The 24,366-nt window shown below is 37.6% G+C and overlaps 1 protein-coding gene across 1 annotated transcript in view; it reads right to left on the reverse strand.

Annotated features, from left to right (window-relative positions):
- LOC150084736 (tetratricopeptide repeat protein 9C-like) overlaps nucleotides 1–24,366 on the reverse strand; it is an 84,025-nt gene that overhangs the window by 34,778 nt on the left and 24,881 nt on the right. Inside the window, exon 2 of the mRNA XM_090376341.1 lies at nucleotides 11,242–11,334. Coding sequence (XP_090232467.1) covers nucleotides 11,242–11,334 — 93 coding nt within the window. The remainder of the gene's footprint in view (nucleotides 1–11,241; nucleotides 11,335–24,366) is intronic.

Below are 24,366 nucleotides of genomic sequence, written 5' to 3' on the forward strand. Positions count from 1 at the left end.
ACTAACAATACTTAAATTTATGTATTGTTAGTACTGAAATTTCCTGTTTCATATTTGATCATAAATAGTTTTTTTATGAGCTTAAGTTTGGAAAAAGATCTTTCCCTGGTTGCCACAGTTGCAGGCATTGTCAAAAAGATTCTTAAAATCTATTGAAACGTGTTTATAAAATTATTTGAAAATGTACAGTCTAAAACAGTTAATGTATAGTAGGCTTAATATAAGTGAAAGGAATTTCAATTTCTTCATGCAAATCAAATGCATTTATATTAGATTCTTTTTGTGTAATATCTGATAATTTAATTTGTAAATCCAAAATATTTCAGTTTTGTTTCTTTACTCATGATAATAATGAATAAATATTATTTAAAAATACAAGTTTTATTATGCATCTTCAGGAGTTTGAACCTTCTATTTTGGATATTATGTATCCAAAATAGTGAACTAAAAATTTATTTTATAATGCTTTTCCAGCAAATCAATATTGTCATCCAAATTTTTGTACAAAAACATTCTTTTTTTCTTATGTGATCTAATTACATCAACAGTTGGAAATGTTCTTTCACAATATATTTCCTCAACAATTTTTTTAGTTTCATCTAATATGTCATTAAAACTGTTATTCTTAAATATTCTTTTAAATAATTATTAACTTGCTTTAACATTTCTATTATTGTCAGTATGACTATATCAGATTTTTGCATTAATTTACTTACAACATTAATTTTCATTAAAATATTAAACCAAATCACTATGGAACATACAAACTTGTATAATTTTATTTTTAGTAATAAAGATTTAGCTGAATTTCTCGTATCACTATGTATCATTAACTACGATATATAATGCATCACAGATTACATCCAGATTATATCTGAATATTTTTATAGCATCAATCCTACTTTCTCACCTCATATCAGAGAGTGGTGAATGCTGGGAACTCTTTCTTTAAAATTTGTTAATGGTGTGTTGATGCTGAAAAGAAAACATATTTCTTGAACAATGCTGAAAAAGTCTGCAATTTCTAGACATTACAGCCTCATTCACAACCAAATTTAAGCTAAGAGCAGCACAGGGTACATAAAATGCTCTAGGGTTCCAGTTCGAAAATTTGTTTTGAACTGTCCCAGCACATTGGTGCTTCTGATTCCTCAAGTAATGGTAGACTACAACCAAGGCACACAGAGAAACATTTCTGAACACACCATCCAGTGTATGCCCACAGATAACGTGATGTGTTCATGTGACTATGTTGACTGACTGTCATCGACACCACTGCCTGCAGTGGGTACTGAAACACCATTCCTGGACACTGGACAACTGGAAAAGGGTACCTGGTCTGACAAATCAAGGTTCTAGCTCCATCATGCTGATGGATGGGTGTATATTCGATGCCGAGCAGGTGAAGAGCTGCAACCAGGCCACATTTGGAAGAAAATAGTCTGGTGGCAATGGTATTATGGCTGGAGGGGGGGGAGATGTTTTCATGGACATCACTGGGTCCCCTCATTCCCAATAAACACCCCCCCCCCTCACCACAAGATCCTATTTTGGCACTGCTTGCAGACCAATTTTTGTCCTACATGGTGGCTGTATATCCAGATGGCACCAAACTCTTTCAACACAAGATGACGCCCCATGTCACAAGGCCCACACTGAGTGGGAACGGTTCAAGGGGAATCATGAGCAAGCATTTTGTGTGTTCCCCTGGCCACCATATTCCCCCAGTATTAATCCCATTGAATGTGGGATGAGGTAGAATGCAGCATTCACCAGTTCACATCAGTGCCTCGCTCTGTTGCTGAACTCTGGAATGTCCTTCCGTCAGGCTGGTTCAGAATACCCGAGGACATCTTCTGTAGTCTCATGGAGTGAAAGCCACACTGGGTGCAAGCATTTATCTTGGCAAAAGGCAGGCCAACATACTATTAGATAGGTGGTTATAATATTTTGGCTCATAAGAGTATAAGTGCTATTTTCTCTTTCAAAAGTTGGTCCAAGAATAAATAGTGTTAATATGAATCAGCAGAAAATAGAGTGGGCCAGTAAATCAGAGTCTCCTATAATGGGGGATTTTAATTTCCCAGATATTGACTGGAATTTGGGGGCTGGTCACTCACACACTAGCAAGGCTTTTGTGGATTTATTGGATGATTGTTTTCTACATCAGCATGTTCGGGAGACAACTAGAGGGAGTAATACTCTTGATTTGATTATCAGTAGTGATTCTTCATGCATTAAGAATCTGCAGATAAATGAACCACTAGGTGGCAGTGATCACAGTGTTCTGAAGTGGGAGTTACTCAAAGAGGTAACTACCATTAGGAGTAAAGGGAAGGGGTATTGCTTTCGTAGAGGCGACTACGATGGACTGAGACAGTATTTAAATTCTATACAGTGGAATCAACTGATGATGTTACCAACAGCAAATTCAAAATGGGAAGCATTCAAAGAACTTATCTTGGAAGCTACTAGGCTTTACATACCAACTAAGAAATATTGTTCAAGGTTTAGGCCTAAATGGATGTCAGACGAACTAATGAGGCATATGGCAGAGAAGAAAAATGCATGGGTTACATACAAATTAACACGTGACACAGAAGCCTATGACAGATACAAGTTGATCTGTAACAAAGTTACAAAGGAGGTTAGGCAGGTGAAGGCAGATTACGAGATCCTTGGCAAGGAATGCGAAGAAAAACAGCAAAGAGTTCTTTACTTATGTAAACTCTAGAAGGAAGGGGATTAATCAGATTGGTCCACTTGATATCGATGGGTCAACTGTTGATGACCCTGCTCAGGTAGCTAACAAACTAAATGAATATTTTGCATCGACATTCACACATCAGGAGTTATTCAGCGAGGGGAATGCCAGAGGTGTATTCAACTCTAGCATTAAGCTAGAGAATCTTGTAATAACTGAGAGTAAAGTGGAGGAGAAATTGTTGAAGATAAACACAAGAAAGGTACCTGGGGTGGATGAGATCTATTCAGTTATATTAAAGGAGGTAGCAAAGGAAGTAAGCAAACCCTTAGCCATAATTATGAGAGCTTCCTTGGACTCATGGGAGGTACCCATGGACTGGAGATGTGCAAATGTGACCCCAATTCACAAGGGAGGATCAAAGGCTGACACAAGTAATTATAGACCTGTGAGTTTAACTTCTGTTCCAAGAAAATTAATGGAGGCACTGGTTAAAGAAGCACTGCAGGATCATCTAGACAAGACTTCAGTTATAGCTCTGACACAGCATGGTTTTGTTAAGGGGAAGTCTTGACTGACCAATTTGATTGGATACTATGATGCAGTCACAAAAGAACTGGATGCAGGGAATAACTTTGATATTATATACTTGGACCTTAGAAAGGCTTTTGATACTGTTGCACATGGAAGACTGCTGCACAAATTGGAGCAGTGTGGCATTGGAGTTAAATTGCTGCTATGGATAAAGGGGTGGTTGAGGGGGAGAAGACAGAGAGTGGTAATCAATGGACACTGCTCATCGTGGACTAATGTTATTAGTGGAGTCCCTCAGGGTTCAGAATTGGGTCCTTGATTGTTTTCTGTATTTATAAATGATATTGATGATGGTATATCAAGCTTAATGTCCAAGTTTGCAGACGATACGAAGGTTGGCAGGGTTGTCAAGGACACTATGCTGCTGCAACAGGATCTGGAAAGGTTGAGCAGATGGGCTGAGAGGTGGCAAATGAAGTTTAACATTGACAAATGTAAAGTACTACATATGGGAAACAGCAACCCCAGAGCAACGTATCAACTCTGTGGTACTACACTGACAGTGGTAGAGAATGAAAGGGACCTGGGGGTGGTTGTGCAGGCAGATATGAAGTTCTCTGAGCAGTGCAGACGGGCTGCAAGAGTAGCTCATGGTGTATTGTCAATGATATATAGGAATTTTTCTAGCAGGGATAAGGAGGTGATTATTCCCTTGTATAAGGCAATGGTCAGACCGCACCTAGAGTACTGTATACAGGTCTGGAGGCCTCATTTCAAGAAGGATAGAGATGCTGGAACGAGTACAGAGAAGGGCAACAAGATTAGTGAATGGAACAAAGGGGTGCTCTTACGAAGAAAGGCTTAAGTTTTGCAAATTACAGTGTCTGGAGACTAGGCACCAGCGAGGTGATCTGATAGATGTGTATAAAGCCTTGAATGGTTTGAGCATGCTCAATGCTGATGGGATTCTTCCTCTTGCTCAGAATAATCACCTGAGAGGGCATAAATTCAAATTGAGGAAAGACAGATGTAGGATAGACGTGCGGAAATTTGCCTTTAGCCAGCGGGTGGTTGGTAGATGGAACAGACTTCCATCCCTTGTCGTGGAAGTTGATAGCCTAAATAAGTTTAAGGCTCAGCTGGACAGGTATTTCGAACGAACAGAGGGGTGAAGTGGAAGTGGTTATTTTTTATTTATTTATTTTACTTTATTTTTTGGCTGATGCTGTATAAGCTTGCTTTCTTGCATCAAATGCCTCTGCTAATGCTAATGGGAAGCATAAAATAGAATCATTTTAAAAATTGCAAGGATTTTCCTGTCAATTGGATACATTCCCAAGACCAGTTAGACCAAATAGTAGTGTGACAAAAGAAAATACTATTTATTTTGTATTTCAAAGACAGTAGAGCTATTGAGAAAGTTGGAAAAGGGAGCCTGAGAACAAGTCATGAAGGGGTATCAAATGGTATCGCTATTATCTGACAGAACAAAGGGAAGCATTTGAAATGATTTGGGAATATATTAATTGCATCACATTTCAAGTGCATTTGATTACACCAGCCAACAATCCCCCTTCCCCTTAAACCTCCGGAGAAAAAGTTGCTGATTCTAAGGGCCTTTAGACAATTGAGTTCTGCTACCGAGACTAGGGGAACTACATGTTTCACAAGTCGCTAATTGGAATTTTATTTATTTATTTGAAATTGTTTTTCTCTAACTTTTGATTTAAATTCAGTAGTGTAGTATTTTTTTTTCTGTGATTTTCTCTTTAATTTGGCATATTCGTTCTTTACTTGGCCTTTGTAATCACATAAAAAACCACAGTCGACTTCTGCCAGCATTGCACTGATAGGAGCGTTTGAATTTTGCTGCCACTGTTTTTGTATTGATATAGCAAATACTGGAAGTTCTACGTCGCTTGTAGAATCAGTATCAGCAGAGGATTATAAACTATAATTTATAGCACTACTTATGTGTTTTAATAATTAAACTTTATCGTGTAGTCTACAACATGGGACATTAATATTCATGCAGCTTTTAAAATCGGTGATTTGGCATAGATTGGCAATAAATAGTTAAATTTATTATCTATTATAACTACTTAGAATTTACAAATGTAATGTTATAGCTTAATACATATACAGTGGCAGACAAAAAAACTGTATCACTTGTGAATTTTGCAAATGTGTTTTTTGCTGCATTGTGGGTTGCAGAAATGTTCAAAATACATTTTTTAGATGGGATATATCTCTCTGTGAATGAAATCCAATAAAAAGATTCCACCTGATATACCTAATTGTCATAAATATCTTCACAAAAGGTAAAATGCATAATTAATGGAAATATTAGAAACCATGCAAACAGCAATCATGACAACCAAACGTACATTTTATTGCATTTACATGTACAAACTGAAATCACAAGTTAACGTAATAGTATTATGTACTGTAAATCAGCAAAATAAGTCCTCAATATTTTGTTTGTTCCTCCTCGGACTGCAATTACAGCCTTGCAACAATCTGGCATAGAGTTAATCAACTTCTAGATATACAGTTGCCCAATTTCATGGTTCCACACCCTTACAATGCTCTCTGCAGCTGAATCTTACTTGTTGGGTTCTTCTGACCAATTTTAGATGACATTATGTGCCAGCAACTTTCAATAGGGTTTAAATCTGGCTGTTGCTGGGCCACAACAACATGGTAATGCCAGCATTTCTGTGATATGACTGCACCTTAAGGGAGAAAAATGAGGGAAAACCAATGTTTTCTCTCATTTTAAGTATGTTTTAAGCCTTGTGAGACAAGAAGACAAACTCATCATTAAATCTAATTGCAAAAAACAAACTCAGCACCTTGCCACACAGCAAGGTGCTGAGTTTCTGCATTCACTGTTCCATTAATAAAACTTAATTTGCCCTACCCCTTTGCTTGTTATGCATCCCCAAACCATCTGACTGGCAGGGAACTTTACAGTCAGTTTTATGCAGTCAGGATGGTATGCCTCCGATTTTTGTCTTCTGACATATCGCTTCTCATTCAAGCCATGCAAGGTTGAATTTCAATTCATCAGAAAAGATGACGGCGTCCCATCTTTTCTGATGGGACGCCGTCAGAAAAGATGGGACGTTGTTGTCCACGAAATGTGTTTTAGCCCAAGAAAGTCACTTCTTCCTCATTTGTCCCTTCCTGGGACAGAGCAACAGCTACACTTTTTTTTCTTGGTGTCAACTGAACATATGGAGCCATGCTTACACCTCCGCAAAAGAGGATACTAATGAGCGTGTATACCCTTCCAACGTCGTATTTATAGAAACGGCTGATGCAATACCTTGCAATTACTGTCTAATGCAATAGAAGTGTTATCTGACAGAATACCTTTGTTTTGCAACAAACAAAATGACTGTAATCAAACAATATCTTATACGTTTCACTACAAATGTTACTTTTTTTTTAAGGTGATGCAATTTTTTTGTCCACCACTGTAACTTAAACTTGATAGGGTATACAGAATTCATATAACTTAAACTTGGTAGGAGATACAAAATACATATACCATAAGCTCGATACTGAAATATATATATATATATATATATATATATTGTTATTATTGCATTGAGATATAAGTTTAGTATTTTTAATTGTACTGAAACGAAATCATGCCTCAGACCAGAGCAGCAAAGCAAAAGGCTCAAGGTAGTGGGAGTGCTGTGGCTCAGGGGGGGGGAGAATGAGTGGGGATTGTCCTCTGAATAGCAGCCTTTTGTCATGTACTGAAATATATATATATATATATATTTCAGTACTGTCAAGATATCTTTGTGTGTGTTAGATGTAAGGAGTGTGAGGAAGTTTGGTGCCAACTCACCATTGTTATGGGCCTTTATGAGAGCTTGAAGAACAGGTGGATGTGTCGAATGATTTAAATTGGGGGACCCCATCAAGCTCTTAGCTGCACACATCAACCAGAGCTTGCATGTGATCATCAGGCAACTTGTCCACAGGAACTTGTTACTGTCAGTGACTATTGTCAGGGAAATGGGAAATATATTATGCAAAAAGGATAGGTGGAATAGGACCAGAGTATGTTTGCCAGGAGCAAAAGTTGATGGCATAGAGCAGATATTGTTGTACATGTTGGCATTAATAACATTAAGAGTAGGTGATCTGCGAAATTACTTGACAAGTACAGGTCAATGTTGAAAAAAAGTCGTGAGTTAGGGTTAAAAATACGAGAGTTGCAATTCTGCCCAAAGTATTTCAATTTTGGGCAGAACTGCAGTAGGAGGGAGTACATGACAAGAGCCTTATCAATCAATTTGGCCCTGGAGAGACAGTGGAAGGCTCATGGGATAGAATTTTTCCCTGGGGGGGGGTCTGTGCTTGTTGACAGGAGAGACTGCTTCTATAGGGATGGGATACACTCAAATAGGAAGGGTGCAAGAATATTTGCTGATGCTATCGAAGCAGTGTTAGGTGGGTTGGAAAACTGTTAACTTGGGGGAATTCAGAGATTAATATATTAACAAAGGCCGCAGGCAGAGGTGAAATCGATTCTTGCACTGCTTTTATTGGAATGAGCCACAAAAGCCTAGGAAACAAGGTGCTAGGGATTTCTAGAACTGCTGGGAGTCATCATGGAACAAATAAATACATGGGCTGTTTTCCAGTAACTAACAGTAAGAACAGGTGCACGTATACTTGCATGCACACCAATGCTAGGAGTATAGTAAATAAATTTGATGAATTTGAAGTGCTGGTCAAGACATCAAAGGATGTTGTTGTGATATCAGAGATGTGGTGCCACATGGATATAAGGAATGCAGAATATGAATTTGGGGAATACAATGCGTACAGAAAGGATAGACAGGATAGGAAGGGAGGAGGGGTCATGCTGCTAGTTAGCAAACACAAAATTTAAGGCAGTGCATCCAGCTGACATGGGTGGCCAGTGCAATGTTTAGTCAATTTGGCGTGACATAAGCACTTGTAAAGAAAAAATGAGTTGAAAGTGGGTTATAAGGCTAATGATTCTGATGAGTATAATGAGCAATTGTGCAGAGAAATAGTGGGCCAGAAAAATTGTTATTTCCCAAGGTTTTATCTTTGCGCACTCTGGTTCTTGTCGCACCTAAGACTTTCTTCATTCATTTTACCCAACTCAACTCTTTACACACCTTGATCAGATTTCTGCATAAATGTCTAGTTGTCAAACTTTTCAGTCTACACCTTCTAAGCTATTCTTTGCATATTCATCAATTTGCCCTTATCACTAACCTGGTAACCTTTGAATCTTTTCCAGAAGTTGTCGTTTATCAGGTACGGTCTCCAGACCTGAACACAACATTCCAAATGCAGACTAATTGTCACCTTGTATAGAGGGATAATGATATCCTAGCAAAGGTCCTATAAATCACAGCCAGGACACCCTGTGTCTTCTTAGCTGCCTGTTTACCTGCCTAAAAAATTTCATGTCAGATTAAATTATAACACCTAAGTATATTTAGTCTTAAACCATTTTAGGTCCACTTCCTCCAGCTTCTATGTGACTCCAAAATTTCTGTTCACAAATGCATAATGTTACATTTAAAAGCTTTACACTCAGTTGCCACTTTTTAGATTGGTTGCACATATGGAACCGATCTCCGTAGCCGAGTGGGCAGGAGCGGGAGTGCAGTAGCACACGCTCTTTGAGTAGACCGGGGTTCAAGCCCCTGCCTGCTGAATACGGTCGATCTGCCAACCCGCACTGGACCAGCGTGGTAGATTATGGTCCATTTCCCTCAGCATGAATTGTTGAGGAGGCTTCCACCCTGCAGTGGGTTGATAATGGCTGCACTTTACTTTTTTTATGGAACCGATCTAGGTGTTTTTGAAGCAACATAGCCTGTCTCAAAATTGTTAACAACTCTTCCCAACAAATTATTAACAAACTTTGCCACGTCCCTCGGACACTCTCATTATATCATATAGGAAAATTAGAAATAGAGGAGACTCGTCGTGAGGGACCCTACTTGTTACACTGTCCCACTGTGAAGACTGACCATCATATCTTTTAACCAGCCTGTGATCCAGAATGGGATCTTACCAGTAACTCCAACTTCTTCCAGTTTATAGAGCATCCTTCCACAAGGAAAAATATCAAAAACTTTTTTAAAATTCAGATATATATGTCAAAACTGTTAACAAAATTACTACATCTTAGTAATTTACTAGATTGGACAGGCATGACCTCTCCTTAACAAACCCATTCTAGGACATATTCAAGATAACATCCTCGTAAAGATCATCCTGAATGCAATTCAGGATGATCTAATTGCATAGTTAACCACAGACTCTGATCTATAGTGGGGATATTCAATGGCCTATAATTACCTACCTCCTTTTTAGCACCACTGCTGTGAATTAGGAAACTTTAGCACTTCTCCAGTCCACAGAAATCTTCCTAGATTCTAATGATGCACTCATTAACAATCCTAATGGGTTGATGCACTCACATGCAGCCTTTTGAATTATAATTGAATAATTATAATACAAAAGGAGCCTTGTTCTCCTTTAACCACAACATTTCTAATAAATGCTTCTGTGAGATCATTATGTCACTTATTTTACAGAAATCTGACATTTTAACAGTTCCCAGAGAACTATTGCTTTTGACTATAAATATCATTGAGATGTACCTGTTCAACTCATTTGCAATTTCTATGGACTGCCCACTGCAACCAGTTAAAGGATCTTTTGATTTACTCTCCTCTTTTTTGAATTCACATAGTTTTATAGAGCAGTCTTCCACAAGGAAAAATATCAAAAACTTTGTTAAAATTCAGATATATATGTCAAAACTGTTAACAAAATGACATCTTAGTAATTCCCATCCATCCCTAGCTCTCTTATCCCCATCCTTAGTGCTTTCTCGTGATAAATTTTCATCCAACTTACCCCATCAGTGGCTTTAATACATTCTTTTATAATGCTCATATAAATTTAAATAATGTCGTAACTTCTGTGCTTATTTCTTTTACTCAATTAAACCCTTAGCCTCACCTATTTTGGTATTTTACATTTACAGAACATGACCACTGGCAACACTTGTGATCTTTGAAGGTAAAACTTTTATGCAATGAAAATATTAGGTAAAACCTAATATTTTCATTGCATACAGTAGTCTTTCCAATTATTAGAGGCCCAAGAAATATCATATTCTATTATAGTCCCCTATCTTGAAACTGAAGTTCTCACCTTTACCTTTGACCACATAGGTTCATAAACAATTATTCTGTTTTATGGTATTGTGGCACTGCCGGCTATTGGTTCTGCCACAGTTGGGCTCCTTAGTGAAAACCATATCTAAGATATTAGAGCCCCCCCCTTCCTTGAACTCTCTCTCTCAGACAAGTTTGCATAATTGCAATTATTCAGTTTATTCAAAAAAACTGTTACCATATAGCATATATTCGGTCTATGTATTCCAGTTGACGAGAGGTCAGTTGAAGTCATCCATAATGAAACAATCATAATTACTAGCCCATTCAATCTACCTAAAGAAATTTCTGTCATACTCTTCAGTCATCTGGCAGTAATTTATCCCCCTCATCACTTCCTTTTACTGCAATTTATTTCACAGCACACTGACTCAACATCAGTGTTACTTTGATCTGACTCAAGGAGCATTCTTGCTACTTTTTTCAACTCTGTTATGTTCTGCATTAGGCTCTTGAAATATTGCAGTTGGATGTGATGTCATTGACACTTTCTCTCACTAATTATGTCCTTCAATTAAAAAACTTCCCAGAATATTTTTACCTTATTAGTCCTTGATGAATCAAATTATGGAGTCTGTGTGCGAGTCAAGACACATGCTATATATTACAGATAAGGGATCATTAGAAAATAAATGTAACTGTGTATGAATAAAGGACCTCGAGAAGATATGCATTAACTGTGTAAGAGCAATTAACTATTGAAATACATAACATTTAAAAAAGTGCATAAAATTAAAATACCTCTTTAAACTTTTTTGCTTGGCTTAGTTTTTCTTCCACTGATGGTATCTGGCTTGGTGTTCTTTTTTCCTCTGATAAAGCTTCAGCCATCACCTAAATTCAGCAAACACATTACTTGAGAGAATGATGATAAAAACATGTATAATGCATTAACACTAAGTCTAATCTGTGAATGGTTAAACAAATGACTGCTTCACCTATTCTATTACAAGTGATTGTTAATGACCAACTCCCAGCAGGAAAAAATTTCCGATTCATAATTTTCAACTTTATCACTACAAGTTGATATTACAGAAATAGAAATTCTAAAGCCCACAATAAAACCCAGCAAATTAAATATTCCATTATTTTATTCATCTGCTTTAAAAATTTAACATCTCAAATTCTGTATTGATAGGTAAGAAAGGGAAATTAACTAAAGCAGCCAGTGCTGCTTTAGTTTATATTCAAGATGCGTACAAGTAAGACAATACAACTTTCTCCCAATCACCTTGTTCTACTCCATCTTGCACACTGACAGATCACATCAACCTGTGCACCTTTTTATATACTGTATATAAAACATATCATACTCATTTGACCACCGCATGGTTTACACACAGTCAAGATCAGTCGTACCACAATTTCACATCTTGATGTGCTACTTCAATGTTATAGTAATTTCTATATATATATATATATATATATATATATATATATATAAAGGATAATATAAAGAACCATTAGAATAAGCAAATCAATCCAATAATAATACCATCAGGGACCTAAGAAAACGCAAAAAAAAAAAAAAAATTATCATCGCTTTTTACCGACAATCTAGATGACTTCAACAGGGGCCAACCACCCAGAATGAAGGCAAAAAACGACAAGAGGTTCTCTGTTTCTGTGATGATCAATATATGCTAAGTAATTTAAATCTAAACCAAATATAAACCAGTATAGGCCGAATGTAAATTGAATATAAATAAATCGAAAGAAAATTTAGAAATATTAGAATCAAAGGTAAGAAATATAAGTAAAATATAAATGTAAGCATATATTAATCATCGTTGACCCGACAGAGAACGTAATTTAATGATTAAAATAAGATTAAATATATAATACATACTACATATTGACCGTATCTAGGACATAATGTAATAGTCGTCAAAATAATGTGGTGCCCCCTATGTGATGGATACGGTAAAAATAAATAATTAAATTAACACATAGAGAAACATGCAGATAGTAAGAAGAAAAACTAAAGGAGTAGGAATAATAGAACCTGAACTCCACAAAGGTGAAAAATAGTGGTATAGATAAGAAATAGTTTCTCCTACGTCCTCGGATTGCCCTAATAATTTCGGAGAAATAAAAATAAAGAGTGTAGGACAGTTTAAAGACATTATAAGATATAAGTTGTGGCTCGGGTATGCCCATCACATAGGGGGCACCACATATTATTTTGACGACTATTACATTATGTCCTAGATACGGTCAATATGTAGTATGTATTATATATTTAATCTTATTTTAATCATTAAATTACGTTCTCTGTCGGGTCAACGATGATTAATATATGCTTACATTTATATTTTACTTATATTTCTTACCTTTGATTCTAATATTTCTAAATTTTCTTTTGATTTATTTATATTCGATTTACATTCGGCCTATACTGGTTTATATTTGGTTTAGATTTAAATTACTTAGCATATATTGATCATCACAGAAATAGAGAACCTCTTGTCGTTTTTTGCCTTCATTCTGGGTGGTTGGCCCCTGTTGAAGTCATCTAGATTGTCGGTAAAAAGCGATAATTTTTTATTTTTTTATTATTTTTTATTTTTTTGCGTTTTCTTAGGTCCCTGATGGTATTATTATTGGATTGATTTGCTTAGTCTAATGGTTCTTTATATTATCCTCAATATTATAGACATTATGGGTGTATTGCATGATTGCTTGCAACTGCATTGACTCATAAATATTATTTACATATTAGTTACAGTTACTGTCGTTTTAACTTTCTTTCTTTACTTTGTTATCAATAATTATAAATATATATATATAAGTTGTACTAATATATTGAATTAAGTATGCATATATATGAATACCCATTTATATATATATATATATATATAAATGGGTATTCATATACCCATTTATATATATATATGTAATGCAAGAGTAGCTATTCATATACCCATTTATATATATATATATATAATGCAAGAGTAGCTCATGGAGTATTGTCAATGATATACAGGAATTTTTCTAGCAGGGATAAGGAGGTGATTATTCCATTGTATAAGGCGATGGTCAGGCCACACCTAGAGTACTGTATACAGGTCTGGAGGCCTCATTTCAAGAAGGATGTAGAGCTGCTGGAACGAGTACAGAGAAGGGCAACAAGATTAGTGAATGGAACAAAGGGGTGCTCTTACGAAGAAAGGCTTAAGTTTTGCAAATTACAGTGTCTGGAGACTAGGCACCAGCGAGGTGATCTGATAGAGGTGTATAAAGCCTTGAATGGTTTAAGCATGCTCAATGCTGATGGGATTCTTCCTCTAGCTCAGAATAATCACCTGAGAGGGCATAAATTCAAATTGAGGAAAGACAGATGTAGGATAGACGTGCGGAAATTTGCCTTTAGCCAGCAGGTGGTTGGTTGGTGGAACAGACTTCCATCCCTTGTGGTGGAGGTTGATAGCCTAAATAAGTTTAAGGCTCAGCTGGACAGGTATTTTGAACGAACAGAGGGGTGAAGTGGAAGTGGTTTTTTTTTTTTTTTTTTTTTTTGGCTGATGCTGCATAAGCTTGCTTTCTTGCATCAAATGCCTCTACTAATGCTAATGCTAATATATATATATATATATATAAACCATATTTAGAATTCACATTTATAATAACAAAAGGGACATTCTCATTCACTCTCTTTTATTCACATGAACGTATTTACTCATCACAATACTCAAGTTAAGTTACTCTAGGTTAAGTTTAGCAAGGAAACTGTCAGACTCATGTAGTTGTTAGTTCAACTTGCCCATCCTTTTGCACACTGGCATACTTTTATGTGATACTAACAACATACATACAAGCTCACACATACACCAGGTTGGCAAGGCTGCACAGATAACAAATATGCTCAGTCATTCACCCAGAGACAAGAACATATACACACTGACTGGATCACATACACACATTTGCACACTAATGTAAAACATACATAGGAAATGTTCATGATCATACATTTGTACAACACTTGATCAGCACTAAATGGGCAAACCCCGGGGGCTCACATCTGGTAAGTATGGGCTTGGCACACCCAGGGTCCTGAGCAGGATATCATCATTCTTCTCTTTCTTGGTGATTCCCTTCTACTTTTGACTCTCTCAAGGTAACTCGGGAATTTTTTTTTTTTTTGGCTGGTGCAGCATAAACCTCAGGCTTCCTTGCACCATATAGCTAATAATAATAAAGGAAGTGACTTTGATGTGGACAGGGTTCCAAGAGTAAATTTGGTAAGCATCACATTCAGGTAAATTTCAGTTCACTGAGTAGACAATGTCGGGGAGATGGCTTGGCAGTTTCAGAAGTATTATGTTAAGGGTCAGTAAAACTATTTGAATTTTAAATATTCTTTTAGCGTCATGGTGCACAGGTATATCAAGAACTGAAAATTGGTGAAATAGTGAGCACTTAACCTGCATGGAGTGTAATCTGCCCTTAATTTCTTAAAGAATTACAGATTATTCTTAGACATTTATACATTGAGTAAATGGATAACTATGAATGTTTACACTCTTGTAATTCTGTCCTTATGACACCATCAGCCTCACATACTGAGACGGTGTTTTACAATTCATTATATTTATATGTTCTGTACTGTACTCTTAAAACTAAGGATGTTTTGAATTAAGACTCCAGTCAAAAGTTCAATTTCAAAAACCAATGGTTCAATTGCTTGTATTCCTATTCAGTACAGTGCCCATTGATAACCATTCACTGTGTTCTTCCACTTAACCATCTCTTTATCCATAGCAATAGCTTGTGTTAATGTCACATTGCTCCAGTTTGTACAGCAGTCTTTTTTGTGCAACAGTATCAAAAACGTTCCTGAAATCCAAGTATACGATGAAAAAATTTTCTTTGCATCAAGTTCCTTGATCATTGTAAGCTATCAGATTGGTTAGACAAGGCCAAACCTTGACAGATACATTCTGTGATTGCAGTATAATTGCATGGCTATCCAAATGGTCCTGTATTACTTCATTAACCAGCAATTCCATTATTTTCCATCAAAGAGATGCTAAGCTAACAGATCTGTAATTACTCATTGTACCTTTTGATCCTCCTTTATGGAACTGGGGATATATTTGCACATCTCCAGTCCATAGGGACCTTCCCTGAATCCAAGGATGCTCTCATAATTATGGCTAAGGGTTTGCTTATCTCCTTTGCTGCCTCCCTCAATATAATTGGATAGATTCCATTTACCCTTAGGTGCCTTTTTTATGTCCATCTGGCATCCCCTGCCCTAAAGAATACAGGTGTGAATGTAGATGCAAAATTCAGTTCGTCCGCAACCTGAGAAGGGTCATCAACAGTTATCCCATAGACATCAAGTGGCTCAATGTGATTCAACCCCTTCCTTCTAATGTTAATATTAGCATAGAAGTCTTTGCTGTTTTTCTTTGCCAGAGACTTTTCATAATCTACCTTAGTGTGCCCAACCTCCTTTGTGACTTGATTACAGACTAATTTATATGCATCCCATGCACTTTTATTCTCTGCCACGTGTGTCAATAGTTCATCTGACATTCATTAAGGTTTAAGTATTGAACGTACAGTAGCCCTCGATTTACGCTGGGGTTAGGTTCCTGGGGAAGGGGCAGGCACAAATGGAACCCTTAATATCACGTCGTCAATGGGAAATCACAGGGTTAGGTTCCAGGCACCAAAAATTTTACCTACCCTTTTCAATACTGGAGTATTTAAAGCTCAGAAATAAACTTTTTTAATTAAAAACGTGTTTTATTTTTAACCTATATAAATATAACAGTATGTACATTTAAATAAAAAATAAATAATACATACATAAAACATTTTTACAGTGGCGTAATGCCAAAGTTTTAGTTGGCTTTTGAAGGTCCTGGTTGACAACCTTCTGTTGACGGCCCTGGTTGAGAAGATTGCCTGGATTTCTTACTCCTTTCTTTAAGAATTTCAAAATAAGGGCTCAGGGTTGATATGACATACCTTTTAACTGTGTAGGTAAAGTAAACATTGGCAGTGAGCTGGATGATTTTGTAATAACTGAGAGGAAAGTGGAGGAGAGATTGTTGAGGATAAACATAAAAAAGGCACCTGGGGTGGATGGGATCTATCCAGTTATATTAAAGGAGGCAGCAAAGGAAGTATGCAAACCCCTAGCCATAATTATGAGAGCTTCTTTGGACTCAGGGGAGGTACCCATAGACTGGAGATGTGCAAATGTAACCCCAATTCACAAAGGAGGATCAAAGGCTGACACAAGTAATTATAGACCTGTTAGTTTAACTTCTGTTCCAGGTAAATTAATGGAGGCACTGGTTAAAGAAGCACTGCAGGATTATCTAGACAAGAATTCAGTTATAGCTCAGATGCAGCATGGTTTTGTTAAGGGCAGGTCTTGCCTGACCAATTTGATTGGATACTATGATGTAGTCACAAAAGAACTGGATGCAGGGAATAACTTTGATATTATATATTTGGATCTTAGAAAGGCTTTTGATACTGTTGCACATGGAAGACTGCTGCACAAATTGGAGCAGTGTGGCATTGGAGGCAAATTGCTGCTATGGATAAGGGGATGGTTGAGTGGCAGAAGACAGAGAGTGGTAATCAATGGACACTGCTCAACGTGGACTAATGTTATTAGTGGAGTTCCTCAAGGTTCAGTGTTGGGTCCGTTGTTGTTTTCGGTGTTTATGAATGATATTGATGATGGGATATCAAGTTTAATGTCTAAGTTTGCAGATGATACAAAGGTTGGCAGGGTCGTTAAGGACACTACTGACGCTATGCTGCTGCAACAGGATCTGGAAAGGTTGAACAGATGGGCTGAGAGGTGGCAAATGAAGTTTAACATTGACAAATGTAAAGTACTACATATGGGTAACAGTAACCCCAGAGCAATGTATCAACTCTGCGGTACTACACTGACAGTGGTGGAGAATGAAAAGGACCTGGGGTAATTGTGCAGGCAGATATGAAGTTCTCTGAGCAGTGCAGACGAGCTGCAAGAGTAGCTCATGGTGTCTTGTCAATGATATACAGGAATTTTTCTAGCAGGGATAAGGAGGTGATTATTCCCTTGTATAAGGCAATGGTTAGGCCACATCTTGAGTACTGTATACAGGTCTGGAGGCCTCATTTCAAGAAGGATGTAGAGCTGCTGGAACGGGTACAGAGAAGGGCAACAAGATTAGTAAATGGAACAAAGGGTTGCTCTTACGAAGAAAGGCTTAAGTTTTGCAAATTACAGAGTCTGGAGACTAGGCACCGGCGAGGTGATCTGATAGAGGTGTATAAGGCTTTGAATGGTTTGAGCATGCTCAATGCCAATGGGATTCTTCATCTTTCTCAGAATAATCACCTCAGAGGGCATAAATTCAAATTGAGGAAGGACGGATGTCGGATAGATGTGCGGAAATTTGCCTTTGGCCAGCGGGTGGTTGGTTGGTGGAACCGACTTCCATCACTTGTTGTTGAAGTTGATAGCCTAAACAAATTTAAAGCTCAACTGGACAGGTATTTCGAACGAACGGAGGGGTGAAATGGGAGAGGGTTTTTTTTTTTTTTTTTTGGCTGATGCTGAATAAGCTTGCTTTCTTGCATCATATGCCTCTACTAATGCTAATGCTAATGCTGAACTGTAGTACTCCTCTCCCAGTCATGATCAATGTCACAGAGCTCATTAGTGGGGGCCTCTACACTTGCAAGAATCCATTGTAGATCACTGGTCTTCATAATTTTTAGAGGAGCGTCTTCTTTTTCTTCCTCCTGCTGTTGACTAAGTTCTGCAGCTAACTCTTCAAGGTCTTCAATTGAAAGAGTCTTTGTATGGCATTTCAAGAGCTCGGTTACATCTTTAACTGTAACTTCTTCTAACCCTGCCTCTTGTGCCAGCCTGCTGATGTCTTCTACAACATTCTGTTGCAGCTCGAATCCTCTGAAATCATTCATAAAATCTGAGAGAAGTTTACACCACACTCCATTTAGACAATTGACAGTCACTTCTTGCCAGGCTGTGTTAATGTGATTGATGCCCTTTAAGACATCAAACGACCACCAATATTCTCTAATGGTAATGTTAGACATATCCAAAGCTTTTACCATTTCTGTAAATGTTTACCATAGGTAATAAGCTTTAAAGGTAGCTATTATCCCCTGGTCCATGGGCTGCAAAACTGATGTTGTATTAGGGGACATGTAGACAATATTAATTTTAAGAGGCGTTCTGGCTTCACCCAGATTTGTAGGATGTCCAGGGCATTGTCCAAAAAGAAGAATAGCCTTGGTTGGTAAATTTTTTTAACTGCAGAATTTGAGAACAATAGGGCAAAAATAATTAGTATTACCAATCCAAGAAGATGATCTGTGTCATGCAAGCCTTCTTGTTTGACTTCCAGTACATAGGCAACATGGCTTTGTTTAAGCCTTTCACATGTGGTGTTTCTGAGTGGTACAACAACGTTGGATTCAATTTTAAATTGCCTGACACATATGATCCCAACAAAGTGTCAGCCTGTCTTCTGATGCTTTTAACCGAGGAGCTGACTTTTCTACATGGGAAGTGAAGGTCCTTGAAGGCAATTTTTTTCCAATAAAGGCCTGTTTCATCAACATTGAAGATGAGATGTGAAGGATATTCACCCTTACTACTATGGCCTGAAACTCTGCAGCAGCTGTCTAAACATCTGCACTTGCTGCCTCACCAGTAATTTTCACACTTCTGCATTTAGTTCTTGCTTTAAATCTCATCAACTAGCCCTTGCTAGCCAAAAATATTTCATTGCACTGACCTCGTTCTTTCTTTTTTAAGTCTTCAAAAATTGACTTAGCCTTTTCAGTTATTATAGCTTGGGTCAAGGAAATGTTTTATTGGTTAAAATCATCGACCCAAAGTATCAGCAATTGCTCCATTTTTTTCTAAAAGCTTACTTTTGCTGTAACTAACTTGTGTAGCACTCACTCTGGTAACTTTGCATCAATTGTTTTATTTTATCAGCATTCAGATATAGATATGGAATGCATCAGTTACTGACACTACAGACTGTCTCTTCTGTAGAACTTATTTTTCTTGTTTCAGTTTACATTGATTAATTACATTGTCATGATTTTTCTTCCTCTCTCTCTCTCTACCAATGCTTTTAGTATTAGTAATGGCCATGGTGCAAGGAAGCCTATGGCTTATGCTGCATCAGCCAAAAAAAAAAAAAATAATAATAAATACATAAATAATAAAATAATATAGCAAAAACTAAAATAAAATAATAATAATAAGAAGAAAAAGTTAATAGGAGAAAAGGAAATAGACAACCTATGCATTTCCCTCCTCCCATAATTATCCAGCTGACCTTTGAAAATTTGCCTATCAAGATCACACCATACAAGCATACACACACATTCAGCTAGCCACACAGATTTTAAACCAAATGGCCACCCCTGAGTAGAAACTTTTGAACAATTTTTTAAATTTCAAAAAATTTGAATAAAGTAACACAGTGGCTCATACACAATGTCTGAGCTTGCCTTACTGCATTGTTCTCTTTTTTTTTTTTTTACTCAAACATTGATCTTTTGTTTTTTTTTAAATTTCCAATTTATTTATTTGTTATTTTTTTATAATATAAATAATTTTTGGAAAGTATATAAATAAGTTTTGGAGACTCCTGCTATAACTTTGTCCATGGCTGCAGCCATTGAGCCTCTGCTGTTCGGGATAATATCATGTTATGCTTTTTTTTTTTTTTTTTTTTATGTAGACCCCAAACCAAAGAAGTATTAGAACCTATAGTACTTAGTACTGTGCTTGGGTTGAAGGTTGAGAAGACGAAAGATGATATTTCTTGACATTGAACTTCTGTAGCCTGTAATTTTCAGGAAATACGTATGAAGGAAGGTTGTTCCAGAAAACGGCAGTTGAATGAATAAATGAGGAAGATGAAAAGTTGGTTATGAAGTTGGACAGTAAATGGATGTTGGCAGCACGTGTTCGGACTGTTTTGAAAGAGAGAGCGAGAATAATAGAAGCCAATTCAGAAGAACAGTGCCCATGGAAGTATCTGTAGAAGAGGCATGCAGCAGAAACAGTCCGTCTATGAGACAACGAGTGGAGAACTCTGTTAGAGATGAATCATTAATTAACGCAACTGCCCTCTTCTGAATGGAATCAAGAAGCCTAAGAGAGGTTTTGGGGGCACCACCCCAGATGTGGGAACAATATTCCATGGTAGGGAGGATTTGCGATTCATAAAGAGTGAGCAGCTGTTTGGAAGAAAAGTAAAGGCAAGAGCGAAAGAGAAAACCAATTTTTTAGATGAAGAGGAAGCAATATTTGTAATGTGCTTGTGCCAAGAGAGATTAGAAGTCAAGGTAATCCCCAAAAGAGATATATCATTTTGCCTAGAAATCGGAGTGTCACCAAATATAAGCATAGGAGCAGAAGAATCCTTTTTGCGAGATATAAGACAAGACTGAGTTTTAGAAGGGTTGAAATGAACTAAGTTGTCTTTGCCCCACTGGAGAATTACCGGTATTTAAGGAATTGGTAGCAAATTTTCAAGAAGTTGAAGCTGATTGAGTAGGACAAGGTTTCTCAAAATGGAAAGTGGAATGCAATGTGCTATCATCGCCAAAGCTAAAAACTATGGATAGGATTTCCAGTCAATGGCAGGTCATTAATATACAAGAGGAAAAGAGTGGGGAAAAGAACTGAACCTTGGGGGACACCAGCATTGGTGTAGAAGTTAGAAGACAGAGAGCCATCTACCATCACCCTCAGTGAGCGATCAGAGAGAAAACTGGATAACCAATTACAAAAAACAGTTGGCAAACCATAAGATGGAAGCTTGTTGAGAAAACCTTTATGCCAAACATGATCGAAAACCTTTGAGATGTTAAGAGCAACTACTTGTTGTTATTTGGTTTTTAGGAGCATTAGCAACTAAGGCCATATTGCTCCGGGATATGCGGTGGTCATTCCTGACCTTTCCGCATCCTCCGTATTTGGTGGTGACGGGCTCGAACCCCGGTCTAATCAAGAAGCGTGTGCTACGCACTGCTGCTCCTTCCCACCTGGTTACGGAGGCGCCGGCAACTACTTGTGTTTCACCGAACTTTACCATCGAATTAGTCCATAAATGGGTAACATAAGCTAGAATATCACCAGTGGATCGACACTGACGGAATCCATACTGGCGATCATTGATCAGATTGAAGGTTTCTAGGTAGTTTAAGAGTTGGCGGTTAATTGATTTCTCCATTACTTTAGAAAGAGTAGAAGTAATTGCATGGAACAATAATTGGATGGGGGGGATTTGTCACCCTTTTTAGGATCTGGCTGAATATGAGCAAATTTCCAAGCAGAAGGAAAAACACCTTTGGAATAAGAAAGTGAAAAAAAGGCGGCAAAGAATAGGAGCACAGGTTTTGAAAACAAGTGGAGAAATACCATCGGGACCTGGAGCTTTCTTAGCATCAAGATTTGTCAAAATCCTTCTGATATCCTTTTGACGGAAGACCACAGGAGGCATTGAATGGAGCGTGTTGGAAATGGTGGGAGGGGTTTTACCAAGATGATTAATACATGAGTTCGAAGAAAAATGGGATGCTAACAGGTCAGCTTGATCCTTGGCTGAAGTGACAAAAGAACCATCTGGTTTGGACAGAGGTGGGGGCAGAGATGGGCAAAAGTTGCGGCCAGTAGCTTTGGCAAGAGACCAGAATGCTCGGCTACCATTAGGGCAAGAAGCAAGTTTTCTACTCTTAGCCTGTTCAAACTCTAGTTTAGACTGATTAATAACTGCTCTACAATTGTTGTGAGCTTTTGTGTAGGCAGAAAATGAAACTGAAGAATTACAAACAAGCCAATTCCAATATGCAACGTTCTTCTCCTGAAAAGCCTTAGCACATTTATTGGAAAACCGTGGTTTAGATAAAGGACGAGATTTTAAAGTGGAGTGTGGGATAAAGGAATCCATTCCTGCAAGAATAATTTCACTGACATGATCTGAGCAAATGTTGAAATCAGAAGTTTTGAAACAGTAATCAGACAAAGGAAAAGAAATCTCGCAGGTCATCCCATTTTGCATTCTTGTAATGCCAAACAACATGAAGTTGGGAATAGCCATGAGATAAAGGCTCCATTAGAGAAGAGTCAATCACCAAGTTGCGATCTGAAGTGCCTAAAGGACCCCTCACGTTGACTGTGTACTTAGAAGGGTTGTTTGTGAGAAAAAGATCAGGCATGTTGGCTGTATGATTAGGATTGTCCGGTAATCTTGTACGTAAATTAACAATCTGTGCGAGGTCATTAGTAATTGCAAAAGTCTCAGCATCTCGACCAGCTGGATTGGTGTGACTAGAAAACGGAAGCCAGCTGGAGTTGTGAACATTAAAATCACCAAGGAAAATTACCTCACTGTTAGGACTGGAGAAAGTCAAGTTGCAAAGAGAGGAAGTCAAAGATCTCCAAGTGATTAGTGGAATTGGGAGAACGGTAGAGACAACAGATGAATTTGACACAATGAAGTAGAGAGATTTTAAGCCAGAGAAGATCGAAGATTCCAAATTGCCACGTCTCTGACAGGGAATATCAGAACTGACATATGCACAAGCACCACCTTTGAGGCGAAAGAAATCATAAAGGAATAATTTGGGCACCTCAGAAGAGTAGTAGTTGAATCAACAGATAATTAAGTTTCTGTCAGAAAAAGTACATGGGGTTTGGCAGACTGCAAGTGGAAATGGACATAATTGAGATTAGAATTGAGACCACGTATATTTCTGAAATTAATTAGGAAGTGTTTGGGAGGTTTAGATCTTTTCCCAGAAAGCTTGCTCTATTAGTCTGACAATTCATGGTGTATTCAAGTGTGCTTACATTAAAGCTGACAACAGTTATGAAAAGTTATTAACAATTAGCTTGGGGGATACAAGGACTAATAGATTAACAGTAGCCACTGGTAGAGGTGAAAGTGATTCTTGCACTGCTTCTATTGGAACGAGCAGCAGCCTGGAAAACAATATGCAGGGTATTTCAGAAACTGCTGGGAGTCACTGCAGTACAAGTAAACACATGGGTTGTGTTAGGGTAGCTAAGAATAGGAACAGGTGCATGTATACTTGCGTATACACCAATGCTAGGAGTTTAGTAAATAAATTTGATGAATTTGAGGTATTGCTCAAAACATCAAAGCCAGATATTGTTGGGATATCAGAGATGTGGTGTCACACAGATATAAAGGATGCAGAACTGGAATTTGGGAAGTATAATGTGTAGAGAAGGATAGACAGGATAGGAAGGGAGGAGGGGTTATGCTATTAGTTAAGAAACACATAAAATCCAATGAATCCAGTCGACATCGCTGGACAGTGCAGTGCCGAGTCAGTTTGGTGTGACATAAGCATTGGGAGATCAAAACTGAGAGTAGGAGTGTGTTATAGACCTAATCACTCTGATAAGTATAATAAGAAACTGTAGAGGGAAATAGAGTGGGCCAGTAAATTAGAGTCTTATAATGGGGGATTTTAATTTCCCAGAAATTGACTGGAATTTGTGGGTTGGTCACTCACACACTAGCAAGGCTTTTGTGGATTTATTGGATGATTGTTTTCTACATCAGCTTGTTCGGGAGGCAATTAGAGGGAGTAACACTCTTGATCTGATTATCAGTAGTGATTCTTCATGCATTAAGAATCTGCAGATAAAGGATCCATTAAGTGGCAGTGATCACATTGTGCAGAAGTGGGATTTACTCAAAGAGGTAACTACCATCAGGGGTAAAGGGAAAGGTTTTTGCTTTCACAAAGGTGACTACAGTGGTCTGAGACAGTATTTAAATTCTATACGGTGGGACCAACTGATGATGTTACCAACAG

The sequence above is a fragment of the Mastigoproctus giganteus genome, chromosome 6, assembly GCF_048544385.1.
Source record: "Mastigoproctus giganteus isolate SK-2022 chromosome 6, ASM4854438v1, whole genome shotgun sequence".
NCBI classification, from domain to species: Eukaryota; Metazoa; Arthropoda; class Arachnida; order Uropygi; family Thelyphonidae; genus Mastigoproctus; species Mastigoproctus giganteus.